Here is a 14,996-nt window from a genome sequence, read left to right as displayed (position 1 = left end):
CACAGCTCATGAAGGTGGTCAGTGAAATGTGCCCCAACATCACCCGGATCTATAACATAGGAAAGAGCCACAGTGGGCTGAAACTGTATGCCATAGAGATCTCTGACAAACCAGGAGAGCATGAAGTTGGTGAGTATATTTAAAGCAACAGGGCGTGACTTAATGTACAACAATAACAACATGAGAGACATCACACTGTGTTCCTCACACTGTTTTTCTCTGTGTCGCAGTGACTGCATATTTAATCTTTCCCCCCATCTCTCCCTTCATATGAACCTGTTGACCAGGTGAACCAGAGTTTCGTTACACAGCGGGTGCCCATGGTAACGAGGTGCTGGGACGAGAGCTGCTCCTACTCTTGATGCAGTTCATGTGTCTGGAGTATCTGTCCGGCAACCAGCGGATACGTCACCTGGTGGAGGAGACCAGAATCCACCTACTGCCATCTGTCAACCCTGATGGGTACGAGAAAGCCTTTGAAGTGGTAGGTCTGCAAGACGGCCATCAGTGACCTCATATCACGCGCTGGGCTCTGGTGAAAACAGCACTAATATCAGCTTCTTCTTATTAGAGCACATGTGGTGCATGGCAGAAAATTGTTAGGAATGATCTGGTGGGATAGGTAACAATGTATGTGTTATATGAGCGAACATAAGTGGACATGGGCTGCCTGTTCTGCTTTAAATACCACTGGAACACATGTTGTTGGGTATCGTCTTAAATCAGCTGCAGGCCTGCTACATTAAAGGCCAGATATTTATGGTAACTAAATAGATGAAGACATTTAAGGGAGGTTAAAAGTAAGTCTGGCTTCTGTAGAGACGATGACATCATGTCATTTGGTGGCCTGATGTGTGAATGTGTGACTGTATGTACTTTATACGCTTTGATTAACAAACGATAACGGTACACCAACTCACCCTTCTGTGTGTCAGCTCTGATAGTAACCAGCTACACACCTCCAGGTGGTTGCTTTTTAATGTACCTCAGGTTTTAACAGATCTGGGCAAAACTGCATTCTCCTACTCTGCACCTTGGACATGAACAATCTCCAAAAAGATCTAAAATTAGAAACACCTATATCCATGAATGAATTTAAGGGCATCATAAAGAATGTGGTGACAGAGACATGTTTGAACAGTTGTTGTTTTATTGTGGACTTGTTTGTCTTGCCTATCTTCTCTCCAGTATAATGGAACTAGATGACACTCAGCTTGTGGTGCTCAAAGCACCAAAAAAATACATTTGAAAAACTCAACAGCAATGTCTCTTTACAGAAATCATGACCTGGTTACTCAGGATAATCCACAGACCTTGTTGTGAGCAGTTTCATGAAGCAACTACTTTCTTTCTATCAAACTACACCTGCTAACCCAACATATTCTTACTCCCAAAACTCGTCAAATACTAACGCTTGCTGGGTGGCCCTACATGTTGAAGCTCTGGTACCCCTCAGTCAGTTTTAGATGCCCAGGGACAGTGTGTCAATTTACACTCATTGTGTTGTTGTTTTCCTTGTTTTTTCATGATAAACTGCTGTTTTCACAGGAACAGCTTCCACTTGTTAAATGCATACAGTCTCTTTTCACAATAAACTTCAAAAATGTTCAAACATGTTAAAGACATGAGGGAACAAAATTTGTTACCCGTACAGAATAAATAACATTTAAGATCTACTACAATAACCTAAAAGCCTATAACAAATATAACACATAGTTAAAAAATAAGCAGCATGTTAAAGTGCGTAATAGTGCAACAATAGCCGATCGCAGTCGCAGAAATAAAAGTGCAGAGAACAGACTTTAATCAGAGTGTTCATAAGCCTCACAGCTTCTGGAAAGAAGCTCCACTTTAGCCACGTTGTTCTTGCTGGTTGATAAAATATTTCATTTTTATGTTTACCTACTCGACCTTAAGTTTATGTAGCAAAAGTATGTGGTTAGGTTTAGAAAAACATCCTAGTTTGATTCATAATAAGTATGTTTGCATATGTTCCTTTCATAGTATGATACACATACTAGCACATTGTGTTAGTATTAGAATGTGTCGGTTCTATTAATTTTGGGTTCATCTGGGACACAAACAGTGGTCTCACAGGTGAAAGTCCAAAATTTGTTTGGCCCGTCCATCTCCACTCCCACCAGCCCTATGCAGACTTTCAATTTCAATTTCAATTTTATTTATAAAGCCCAATATCACAAATCACAATTTGCCTCACAGGGCTTTCCAGCATACAACATCCCTCTGTCCTTATGACCCTCGCAGCGGATAAGGAAAAACTCCCCAAAAAAAACCTTTAACGGGGAAAAAAACGGTAGAAACCTCAGGAAGAGCAACTGAGGAGGGATCCCTCTTCCAGGATGGACAGACGTGCAATAGATGTCGTACCGAACAGATCAGCATAATAAATTATCAGTAATCCGCATGACACAATGAGACAGAGAGAGAGAGAGAGAGAGAGAGAGAGAGATGCAGGTAATGACAGTAGCTTACAACAACATTATTGAAAGTAATAATATTATAGTTATAGTTCTGGCTACTGTGGTACAATATGTTGAAAGTATGTATTAATATCTGGCGGTATACATGTGTGACAATAGTCATATGTGTATAATAACAGTAGAAGTATGACTAATGACTAATGATGGCAGCAGCAGCAGGAGGCATCTGGCAGGACCACGGCAGCAGCACAACCACACACACTTTCTCTCTCTTTATACTAGCGACAAAATTGCCACTGCCTGATGCGTTTCATATGACTGCTTAAGGGTGCCTCTGTGCCTCAGCATCTGATGCCAAGGGACCACTGACCAAGCATCGGTATGTGATGAGTTGGGAGTAAGATCGGGTGGGCCAACCATACCAAATCACTGCACAGAAGGAAGTGTGCATCGATTGCTAGCTCACCTAGCACCACTGAGCTAGCTAACGTTACAGCTCAGCCGAGGAGGATGCTATTAATGTTTACATCTTGCACAAGCACAAGCCCCTTGTCCATGAGTAGACGCATGCTTGCTTTTGGCCAATGATAAATTTGGCAAGTGTAGTTCAGTAGAATGAAAATAGTTCCTTCATTAAAACTGCTCACAACAAGGCGCGTGGAGAACAGACAGCGGGGTGCTATCTAATTCTCTTATATTCAAGAGAAGACAGACATTTCTAAGACTGATATCTCCAACACTCCTCAGCTCACACTGAAACATTCCAATAAACAGCACTACAGCTAAGAGGAAAAACAATTGTAGTTTTGATTCGGGGGTGAACTGTCCCTTTAAGCTATACTTTTGAATTTTACATTGAAAAGGTCATGAGTTGCGCTGCACCCAGAAAAAATGCCCCACTCTGCACAGTTTAGCAGCTTGTAGCCTCTGTTGTTTTAGCCTTAGCTTTAAGTGCTTCATGGTTGCCAGAGTTGACCTTCCTTGACTCTACAGCATGTTTCTTGATAGACCAGCTGTGTCCATGGACTGCTGGGCTTTGTGATCAGCAGGAGGTCTGCAGCGGTATGATTTGTTCATATGTTGCCCCTGAATGAGCTGTGATGAGGTGTGATGATGAACCACTGTCCCTTCTGCACCGGTGCTTAAACTAACACCACACTTCCCAGCAAGCCATCCGAACCATGTCACAGAGCTCCATCTGTAATCATAGAGCTGCTGTTCCCACATCATTCTCTCTTAATTTCCCTCACATTGTGTTTCCTCTCTTGTTCTTGTGCCCAGGGTTCAGAGCTCAGCGGCTGGTCTCTGGGTCGATGGAGCAATGTTGGAATAGACATTCACCACAACTTCCCTGATCTCAACTCCATACTGTGGGAAGCCGAGGCCAAGAAGTGGATCCCTCGCAAAATGTTCAACCACCATGTGCCCATCCCGGAGTGGTACCTGTCCAAAAACGCCTCAGTGAGTCTGACTGACTCTTGTATTATTAATATATTCAATGTGAATATTTCAGCAGCCCTACAGGTAAAGGCATGCAGTTTGCAGATTACGGCGAACAGAAATGTCACATTTGTACCCAAGTGAGTCCTACTCACAGCTGTCATTGTGCACAATATGAAATAACAGCCCATGTGCTGCATCTTTAAAGGAACAGTGTGTAAGATTTAGAAAGATTTAGTGGCGTGACGATTGCAGAATGCAACCAGCTGAAACTTCTCCTGGTTCTACACATTCTCACTCCGACCTCATCACATATCGACGTTTGGTCATGGACTTTCCATGTCCACATACGACGTGCTCTCTCAGGTGAAAGTCAGCGTTTGTTGGACCCATCCACCGCCTATCCCACCCACCACAGTTGGACTTTCGCCACCTTAACTTTCATCCTTGTCCCGCCACGTTTCCCCCTGACACTGCTAGGTGATGTTAAACTATAGCAGCAACATGTCATGCCAACGTTAAAGGACACCTTCTTTTGTTGGTTGAAGCAAGTCACTGCCCAAGCGCCTGATTTCAACAACTTTGGAGTGAGACCGGGCTCCATGGTTAGAACTCTTTCAGTGTTCATTGTTCAGTAGGTTTTAACTGGGAGCTGAATGATCTACAGAGGTTGCTTCCTATCCAAAACAAACAGACCAGATAATTAAAACCGGACACACAAATCAGTGTTTCTCCAACAATGTTTGGCATGCCGGAGATGGGCCGTTAGCCTAGCACTTTCTAATGGGTGCTAGCCTTCTTTCTCTGATAGCTTAAGATCCAGACGTTCAGGAAGTTGTTACCAGGAGCTGAAATTTTCAAAGTCTCTTTCTCTCCAAAACAAACGGATCAGATAATCAAAACCAGGAACACAAATCAGTGTTTCTCTGATGCTGTTTGGCATGTTAGAGATGGGCTGTTAGCCTAACACCTGCTAAAGCCCTTTTTCTCTGATAGCGTCAGAACCAGGTGTTTAGCAAGTTGTTACCGGGAGGCAAAATTTTCACAGAGGTCTTTTTCTCTCCAAAACAAACAGACAAGATAATTAAAACTGAAAACACAAATGAGTGTTTATCCGATGCTGTTCGGTATGTTGGAGGCAAGCTGTTAGCCTGGCACCTGCTAATGTGTGCTAGCCTTTCTGCTCTGATAGCTTAGGATCCAGATGTTCAGGAAGTTGTTACCGGCAGCCGAATTTTCACAGAAGTCTCTTCCTTTCCAAAACAACAAGGTAACATAAACATGAGGATTCTTATTTTCAGGTGATTATACACTAAAGAAAACATACTTATATTATATTATCATCCATTTTATATCCCCCTACATCCTTCACTGGACCTTTAATAACATGATTGCCATTCAGTTTCCAGTAACTTCCCCTACAGGTGACAAATTATGACAACTCCACTTTAACAAACAAATCCCACAGTAAAGACCATCTGCCTCTTGAAAAGGGTAAAACAGCCTCATGGGCAAACTGCCGCTGTCTATTTTGGGAGAAGCGGATGCGTTTGCTATTTGTGATGACAAGGCTGTGAGCAAAAATACACCCGGCGATCTATTAAAAGCTCATCTTCACAAGTGTTTTGACGTTACCGAGAGCCACGAGTGAGTCACACAGAGCCTCCAGAATAGCTGCTGCAGCTGCGGAGCTGGGATCCCCATCTGTGCTCAGGAGGCTGTGAAAACTAACCTCGCTCGCCTCACTGACCGGCCCCACCAGCGCTCAGAGATAGAAAGGCTGGTTTAATTAGGAGTCCCAACATCAGCAGCAGTTTTAACAATATCCTGATTTGTAACATGCAAACACAAGCCGCTGGATGGTTGCCCGTGCTGCCTCTTGATGGAAATTTGTTCACATTTCTGAATAAATATTAGTGAAATTAGTTTACAGCATGGGAGTGTGTGAACAGCATTATCACTCCCTCTTGAGAGCACGCTGCAATGAAATTGTTTTCAGCGTGAGGGAGTTAATTTAACATCAGAGTGCTGAGATGATTTCACAAATTGCATTATCCTCCCCTCCCCTGTGTCCCTGCTATAGGTTGCCGTGGAGACACGGGCTCTGATAGCATGGATGGAGAAGATGCCCTTTGTGCTGGGCGGTAACATCCAGGGAGGGGAGCTGGTGGTGACCTTCCCGTATGACAAAACACGCTCCCAGGGAGTGGCCAGGGAGTCGACCCCCACCCCGGATGACCACGTCTTCCGCTGGCTGGCCTTCTCCTACGCTTCCACCCACCGCCTGATGACTGCCGCCAACCAAAGAGTCTGCCACACAGAGGATTTCGCCAAGGAGGACGGCACCATCAACGGAGCGTCCTGGCACACTGCGGCTGGCAGTTAGTGTCTATAGCTGCCCGGGTGTTTTCCCACTGATCCTAACACTGTGTTATGCAGGATTTCTCTGCTCAGCTCTGAGCCTTTGAGCCATAGCTTTGTTTAGCACACACGAGCACATCTGCATATTCAGCACTGAGCCCCTTTGGCTGTTTCAAAGCTCCTCGGCTTTAGCTTGAAGCATCATGTAAGAATTCAAAAGCAAACAAACAAAGAAGGGCAAAAGTGATTCAAATCCATTTCACTCTTAATTAGCGTCACGACATCTTAGCAATACCTGGACAATACGCTGATCCGTGCTGCCCTACAGATATGTCTCTCTCTTTTCTTGGCAGGTATGAATGATTTCAGCTATTTGCACACCAACTGCTTTGAGCTGTCGATGTACGTGGGTTGTGACAAATTCCCTCATGAGAGCGAACTGCCTGAGGAGTGGGAGAACAATCGCGAGTCTCTTCTTGTCTTCATGGAGCAGGTACAGTACAGAGGCAAAGCGGCCCCCGCAACTGTGCAAGCAAGCCACATAAACACATGCTTTTATTATTATTACAAAGTTATTCCAGGAATATGGTGGCCCTATTAATTTCTTACTCTTCTTGCTAAAGTATTAACTAAAAAATGCTGTATCACGACCATACCAGCTGATTACATGCTCAAGACAATTTAACTGTCACCCAGTGTTGTAGTGGTAGCTACTCTCATATATTTCAATGGCTCCAAGAGGTGGGTACACCCAGTATACCTGCTTATACCCTCCACTACACTGCTGTCATCAGTAGACCTGTCATAATTCTGTTATTGACTATCATACAATAAATGGACATAATCTTGATCATTTTGCTGACCCCAACTTTGCCTGTTGTGAGTAAACAGCAGAGTTTCCTCGCCATTATAAAACCTGTTTGCAGCGATTGTCCCTTTTTTTTTCTCTCCACCCCATCACCCTCTTGTGCGAGTCTGAAAACATTACAACAAAACTTAAAAGATGACACAGTGTAGCTCATTGGTAGCCTACAGCTGCACTTTTGGAGTGGCAGACGCACAGCCCTGATAGCCATTAGCTTGCCATCCACTGACAATGAGCCAAAAAGTTGTTTGTAGTTTTGCCCTTAACCCTTCAAAACCTGAGCAAAATGGCTTGGTTTCTCTCAAAAACATGGGACGGAAGCAATGGAAGAAGAAATGACCCCAAGAAATTAGTGAAAGTAGTGAAAAGAGAAAATTAAAAACAAGAAAATTAGTCAAACCTGGAAAAAGTGCTTGAAAATATCATAATTCTGTAACATTATTTTAAATATAAAATAGTGATAATTCTAGATACAGTTTTTCCTTGGCTTTTTTTTTTTTTTTTCCCCTAGCTTTTTAAAAAATAATTTTCTAAATCTATCAATTTACGCACTTTCTGGAACATTTCTTAGCAAGTTGCTTATTGCCTTTTTCCCCCCATGTTTTTAAAAGAAATTGTACCAATTCACTCAGGGTTCAAAGGTTCAAATACTTGTGACAGGCATCTGAAAGCAGCATAAGAAAAGGGGTGTCACTCCAGGTTTCAAAGGGTTAAACAACTTCATCCTCTACTCTGTAAATCCACCAGCAAACCGTCGACTCCTAGGCTGTCCATCCACGGCCACTGTGGTGTTGTAGCCCGTTCTCATTCCCAGGGCGTCAAATGCTGCTGCTTTGCCGCACCCCCCGAGTGTGATATTGACCCTGAAGGCTGTCTTCAGCATCTCTAAAAGATGCAACGGCCCATCAGGTAACACCAGTGCGAACCCACCTGTGGCAATACAGTAGATGACATGAAGGGCAACTGACTGAGTATAAAGAGCGAGAGAGTCGGCATGCAATGGGAGGGAGGGGAGGTGCACTGGCCAAGCAAAACAAGACTTTCAGCCAAGAGACAACAGTTTGTCAATACACTGACGTCACTGACATGATGTGTTTGTCACGGTCTTTACTTATTTTAACCTAAAACATTATCTTTTTCTACCCCAAAACAAGTAGGTTTGTTGCATACTCCGAACTGAGACATTAACTACATGTTACAGTGTGTTTTCATATGTGTGTCTGTGGTGTTTGACTCACTATGTGTTATATAATTTTTTCGTTAATGATGTGGACTTCACAGGATCCTGCCTCATGTTGCAAGATGTCTTGTATTTAAATATTAAAGCTGGATGAGAAGGAAAGGCGTTAAAACATGATTAACTGTTCTGTTTTACTGATGATCATACATTATATATCATATCATCACATCATGTCATAAAACATTCTGTCAAATTATAAAGCAGACTTTGATAAGGTACGATTCGCACATGGTTTCACAGGCTATGCTTTTTATGTGTAGGTGCATCGTGGGATCAAAGGTGTGGTGAGGGACCTGCAGGGTCGCGGAATTGCTAATGCCGTCATCTCTGTGGAGGGCATCGGCCATGATATTCGCACAGGTACAGTATTGCATTTCACCTGATTCTTATGCAATGCTCTTATGAAATATGAAGTGGAGAGTTTGGAGGTCCTTTGCCGGAAAATTGCGAGCATCAAACACTTTATTTCCTGCATTCTGCTGAACTTTTATGCTTCAATTTATGATGTAAATGGAGCGCCGCCTGTGAGCTAGTCCAGGCAGTCAACTCAAGCTGCAGTGATTCATATACACACGTCATATGTCACTCCCCATTTGTCAGACTGCCCAATCGTAACATAGCATTGGGCCGGCTCAGACCAGGGTCCAACAACAACACAGCTGTGCTCCATTCGTCTCAGATTTCCTTCATTTTCAGGCTGGTTTTGTGGATTTGGAGCTAAATGTTGTGCCTGGGGCACGTCTGTATTAATGACACTCGTTACCTGGAGAGGTTGGAAAAAGATATGTTTCTTCCCTGTTCCAAAACCAAAATCAAACTCTGAAAAGTGTAGGGTTAGCTAGCTAGCTACTGAAGATATAGCCTACTGAATGTATACACATGCTGCTTTTGCTTTGTAATGATTATAACAGTGAAACAAAGACCGACCCTGCTGTACAGGAACCAGTGAAGGGAAGCAGGGAAACTCTGCTGATATTCAACCAGCTCTGTGTCATCACACTGTTTGACAGTGGAGGTCCAGGTGCTGGCAGCCAAACACTGTTCATCTGCACACACTGTGATGCCACACAGCTGGTTCAATATCAGCAAAGTTTCCCTTTCTATTCATTGTCTTGTGTGGCGATCAGCAGTGATGTGGTGGTTCACTTTTACACTGTGATCTGTAGCCTATAGTTCGGCTTTAGCTTCTAACTATCTTTGTCTTTTTAACCTGTTGTTGCTGCTGAGTCAGTTTGACATCCTGGATATATCCTTCAAACACAGACTGTAGACCCCTCTGTCTGCTTCTCTCTGGAATCACTCTTTCATTTTTCCATGAAATGATAAAAGCCCTCTGCTATTTTCATGTTTTAATTTGTTGGGGTTGGACAAATGCACATGTTGTAAATACTGAGGCCAATGTGTCCCCTGCATCTCCTCCAAAAAGTTCTTATGCAGTATTTCAGCTATTAATGCTTCATTTGAGTGAGCAATACAAAACAAATGTTGTCATTGTCTGTTTTGCAGTATGTGGATATTTTCCCTCTTCATCTCCCCAAAAATTTTACATGAGTAAGCTCAGATTTTTGCAATCAAAGCAGCAGAAGCTACCCCAGGGTACACTGACTCAACTGTCTCTGCAACTCACATTATTCGTCCGCAGTGAGTCACTCTTACAGTAAGTTAGTATTCCAGCATAACGTGGAATAAACAGGATAAACAAAAGCAGCTGGAGCAGGTCGGAGTCTGACTCAATTCGCAGTCACAGCCAGTGTTGTCTGGGCCTCCTGCTCTGAATTTGACTATCGATTGTGCATCCTCAAGGCAATCTCTGCTGATGCCTGAAAAAATGCTGCCTTCAAAGCCAAAGGAGCTTTGCACTTAGAGCGTGAAATCGAATGTCCAAAAGGACGTTAACCATTATTATTCCTGGAGCTAAGTATAAGCCACTGTTTCCTCTCAGAAACTTTGCTGCTCTCAGTTGCAGTCAAGAAAGATTTTATATTTATTTTTGAAAACTGTACCTTTCCAGCTGCTTTGAATTGGGCAAAGCAGTTATTCTCTTGGATGAATCACCTGCAGTCACTGAGAAGGCAGGACAGGCAGCCTGGATGCTACACACGTACATCAATATCTCGTACTCATTAGCTTGTTAGCATTTTTTATTGAGGCATTCCTGGAAACAATTAGATTCCCTTCTGCCGTCTGAGCGCAGATGTCCACGTGTCAGGATCAGCAGCAGAAGCAGACCTGCCGTCATATTTCATTTGTCTCTGTGGTTGTTCAGACGTGTCAGGTGGGCGTTTGGATGACCGGAAGGAAGCGACACTGTCGTTTTAGCGAGTGAGTCAAAGGCTGAAAGTACACCACAAGCGCACCAGAGTGTTCCCTGGTCACATAGAGGCAGCGCTCAACAGAGAGGGAGGCCAAGAAAATCCAACATGACAAAGCAGAGCTATTTTTAAAAGATATAAATGGTGATATGGAACACCTCCCTTCACAAGAGAAGAACACAAAGAACTCTCCAACTTTTATTTTAGGATTTGGATGAAGGCTTGCTTTTTGCCACTGCTTAGCAGGTTTCTTCCATTTCAGCTTTCTAGGACAAGATTTGCATTTTGCCACTGTGGCACAAATAATGGGTACTGTATGCTCGTGATTTAACTTAAATGCAATGTTTACATGGTCTCTTATAGCAGTGTTTCCCAACAGGGTCCAGATTTCTCCTTAGTCATTAGTTTGAGGTCCACACGGTTTAATATATTCAGTAACATACTTACATTTGGCCATGGCATTGAGCATTGAGCTAGTTTTCTGTCTCTGCCAAGTAGCTTTTGGTTAGTCTCTCACTCTACAGCAGAAAACAGCACTTCACAATAAAATCTCTGTGCTGGAAATGATTGTACTTAAAAATAAAGTGTGTTTTTATACAAACTTGACACTTTTTGTGAGTCACTTGTGGTCGCTTTTGGACCGTGACCCACCAGTTTTGACCACTGTCTTACAGGGAACGGGCTTCAGGATGCAACATTCATGGTAAAATTGTCGTGCATGAGAGAAAAGTGGATGTTACTAATGGTTGTACCAACAGCATAACAGCCCATGTAAACAATCAAAATCCATCAGTTATACGTAGTTTGTATCTTTTTATTAGATTATTTAGATTTAACATAACGGTTAAGCATTTACATTGATTGAGAGTCAAGGACTTCTAACCGATAGCCATCAATAAAAAGGTGCACACATACAAAGTATACACGCCCACTAGTTACTGTGTAGACTTCCCCTCATCATGTGTCAAGTCTATATAGGAATAGCCCAGGGCGTAGTGAGTGTGACAATGGGTGCAGTTACATGATGGCTTCTCATTCAGAATGAAATAAATCTGAATGAAATCATTCGGAATTAAAGTTTTTCCAGGTAGTTTACATGGGAAATATTCACTCCAAATGAGGGTTTACACGGAAGATCAGTTTAATTGCCTTTATTTGGGTCTGTGCAAGGTTTGAGGCAGGGAAGGTTTCTGATTGGATAGGGGGCGGGGCAGATGTTACGTGTTTACGTTTACCGGAAGAAGAAGAAGAAGAAGAAGAAGAAGAAGAAAACACTGTAGTCCTCGCTCCGGATAACAAGATGCTTAAGGACGCCGTTCTTAGTGCCTTTTTTGGGCTTGTTTTGCTTATATTCTTGAAGCAGCAGTACGACAACAACCTTGTTCTGCTAATGCTTCGTCTGTTGAGGAGAAGAAGGGAGGTAGAAGGTCGAAGAAGGGAGATAGAAGACCTTGCTTTGGCGTATGGAAACTGGTTAGTGCAACGAGTTGTGTGCACGCTACATATGTCATCGCACCAGAAGGGCAAGGAAACGAGCATGCGCAGAAAGACCGGAATGAACTTAAAGAGGAATGAGTGTGTGAGAAATTCTTTCATTCGGAATTAGAAACGGAATATTCCAGCGCCTTTCATCGGAATGAATTTTCAATCGCATTGGCCATTTTCATTCCGAATTAGGTGTTTACAAGATCACTTTTAATAGGAATGAACTTCGATTGTAACTGTCCATGTAAACGCACTCAGTGACAGCTGATGCAAGACATAACAGTGAAGCTGTCGAGTTGTAGTAATTGTATGGTTAGGTTTCAGTTTGTTAGGTTTGTTAGGTTTGTTAAGTTTCAAACTCTGTAGCTCCTGGGTCTTGCTTTCCAACATAGATGAGCGTGTTTGTGTATGTGCATCATGTGTACAGTGCTCTCAAAACCTGACAAAGAAGGCTCCCCCTTAAAAGCCACAGTGCATTTTGTACACTGGAATTTCCCAGTGGTGGCAGAAGTACTTAAAACTCTTACTTAAGTAAAAGTAGTAATACCAGCAGTAGTATTAGCAACAAAATACACTTAAAGTGCCAAAAGTTAAAAAAAAAAAAAAAAAACTCATTATGCAGATTGGCTCATATGATAATAATATTGTATTATTGGATAACTTTAAATAGCATACACACAACGTATCCTCATGCAATGGGTTGTCACAGACTTAACGTGACAAACTGACGACGTACCTGAAATTAACTCAAAGTTCACTTGGTTTTACATGGGGCATGAATGTCGGTCTCCTGGGAGAAGTCCTGTGTTGATTGACCCATCCACCGCCACAGCCTGCCTGCTTATACAGATTTTCACTCTTTATACTACTTCCTTCTTTACTCCCATCAGTACATTTGTTACATGATCACAGCTTTCCCGATTACATGGGTTATATACAAGTTTGGATGCACTACTTTTTGTGGGTATATATACAAACAGTTAATGAGAACATCCTGAATGACAACAATGTGAGCATCCACATTGGTGAACGATGAACTTGTGCACACGCTGCATGCTCCAGCTAAGTCAGCACCCTGAAAAATGGTTATTATCGCTCTTCAAATCGCTCCGACAGTGATCCCAGCAATATGGTTCATTGTTGTCATTTTAGTTCAGACTGTTCTCACAAACTGTTCATATGTTTTCCTACAAAAAGTAATACACCCAAATTCATACATGTGTCGTACACATTTGAAAGGCTGTGATTACGTGACCAAGAAACCGTCCTGAGTAGTCTTGTAAGGAGGCAGGTTGGGGTGGTGGATGGGTCATAAAAACCCGGACTTTCCCTTGGAGTGTCGTGTTGTGAACCCTGTGAAGTCATTTTAAGGTACGTCCTCGCCATGTTTTTTTTTTCCTGAACCGAACCTCAGTGACTTCTCTTGCCTAAACCTGACCTTCTTAATTACGTAACTGTATGTTAAGGACGTAACATCATTCTTGGGGTGCTAATTTGTAGGATATCATATGAACTGTTGTGCATGTATTTTTCGAAAGATATACAAACCGTTCTATACGTTGCGGCGTGGACTCCGCCATCCACTCGAGTAAGACTGAACATTTGAAAAAAGTATTTACAGTTAAAGTTATCGTCCTTGGTGTGGACAGGCCTAACTGCTCCTAGAGTTCAGTGTCAGGTCAGTCTGAACATCAACACCCCAACATATTCGTAGTCACCACCTACGAAAGTGGAAAAATAATGTTTTTTGTATGATTGTTTGTGTTTCAGCTGCTGATGGCGACTACTGGCGCCTGCTGAACCCAGGAGAGTACAGAGTCACAGCCAGGGCCGAGGGCTACAGCGTCACCAGTAAGAAGTGCGAGGTGGGCTACGAGATGGGCGCCACCACGTGCGACTTCACCGTCGGCCGCACCAACCTGTCACGAATCAAAGAAATAATGGAAAAATTCAACAAGCAGCCGATCAGATTGCCTGTCAGGCAGCTCCAAGCTCGCAGGTCCAGAGAGAGGCGCCTGGGAACATAATGACTGTACGAGGAAGAATTAAAAACAAACATCTGCTCCAATCAGACCGGGGTTTGGACCTCTGTCAGATTCCTCCAGAGTGCTGTCAGTGGAATTATGTTGGAAGATTAAAAATGTGGATTAATTTAAACGGGATGCTTTGTTTTTTGTTTGGTTTGGTTTTGTTTGGTCCCCAGGCATAAGCTCTCTCTGTGTTCACTGTCGTCATCTCTTGATATCCACTGTAAAGGTTTATTTCATTCTGTCAAAGGCTAATTCTACGTTTATGACCCCTCTTCTTTGGTTTATATTGTTACATTATTTCTAAGACATCTACCATCATTCATTGTGACATCACCTATAAATGCTGACAGAATATAATCACATTAGAACTTATTTTTTTAAATAAAAGAAAACTGAAATATGAGTTACAGATGAGGAATCTGTCTCAGCATCTGATTTTAACCACTGTGAGGAATGGCCATGACTGTCATTATGTACATACTTATTAACTTATGTAACACAGTTATGTAAAAGCTTTATTATCTCCACTTGTACAATTTCCAGTCCTGTCAGAAAAAAACTTGTGGACTCAGTGGCCTTTTGTGTGTCATTGATTATTTTTTTTACACTTCAGTTTCGGCAAGTTATTAAATAAAGACAATGTTTGCACAAAGTGACATGGGAATTGGATTTTGTTTGTAGTCAATACAATCAATCAATAAATCAATCAATCAATCAGTGAAGACTAGTTTGCAAAGCACCTTTAACAGAAGGTAATGCAGTTTAAAAGTGTGTTTAAGGGACTGTTTGTTGTTTATCAGCCTCCACAGCTCCACCTCCTCA

At 42.5% G+C, this 14,996-nt stretch overlaps 1 protein-coding gene across 1 annotated transcript in view; it reads left to right on the top strand.

Moving 5' to 3' along the window:
- The window catches only part of cpxm2 (carboxypeptidase X (M14 family), member 2), a 57,589-nt gene extending 42,759 nt beyond the window's left edge, over positions 1–14,830 (top strand). Inside the window, exons 8-14 of the mRNA XM_033610743.2 lie at positions 6–129; positions 288–484; positions 3,723–3,902; positions 5,965–6,262; positions 6,596–6,735; positions 8,608–8,707; positions 13,915–14,830. Of these exons, the coding sequence (XP_033466634.1) occupies positions 6–129; positions 288–484; positions 3,723–3,902; positions 5,965–6,262; positions 6,596–6,735; positions 8,608–8,707; positions 13,915–14,171 (1,296 nt within the window). The 3' untranslated portion in view covers positions 14,172–14,830. The remainder of the gene's footprint in view (positions 1–5; positions 130–287; positions 485–3,722; positions 3,903–5,964; positions 6,263–6,595; positions 6,736–8,607; positions 8,708–13,914) is intronic.
- The last annotated feature ends 166 nt before the right edge of the window (positions 14,831–14,996 follow it).

This window comes from Epinephelus lanceolatus, chromosome 21 (assembly GCF_041903045.1).
Source record: "Epinephelus lanceolatus isolate andai-2023 chromosome 21, ASM4190304v1, whole genome shotgun sequence".
NCBI classification, from domain to species: Eukaryota; Metazoa; Chordata; class Actinopteri; order Perciformes; family Serranidae; genus Epinephelus; species Epinephelus lanceolatus.
Note: the sequence above shows the minus strand (reverse complement) of the source record. Positions and strands in the feature narration are given on the sequence as shown.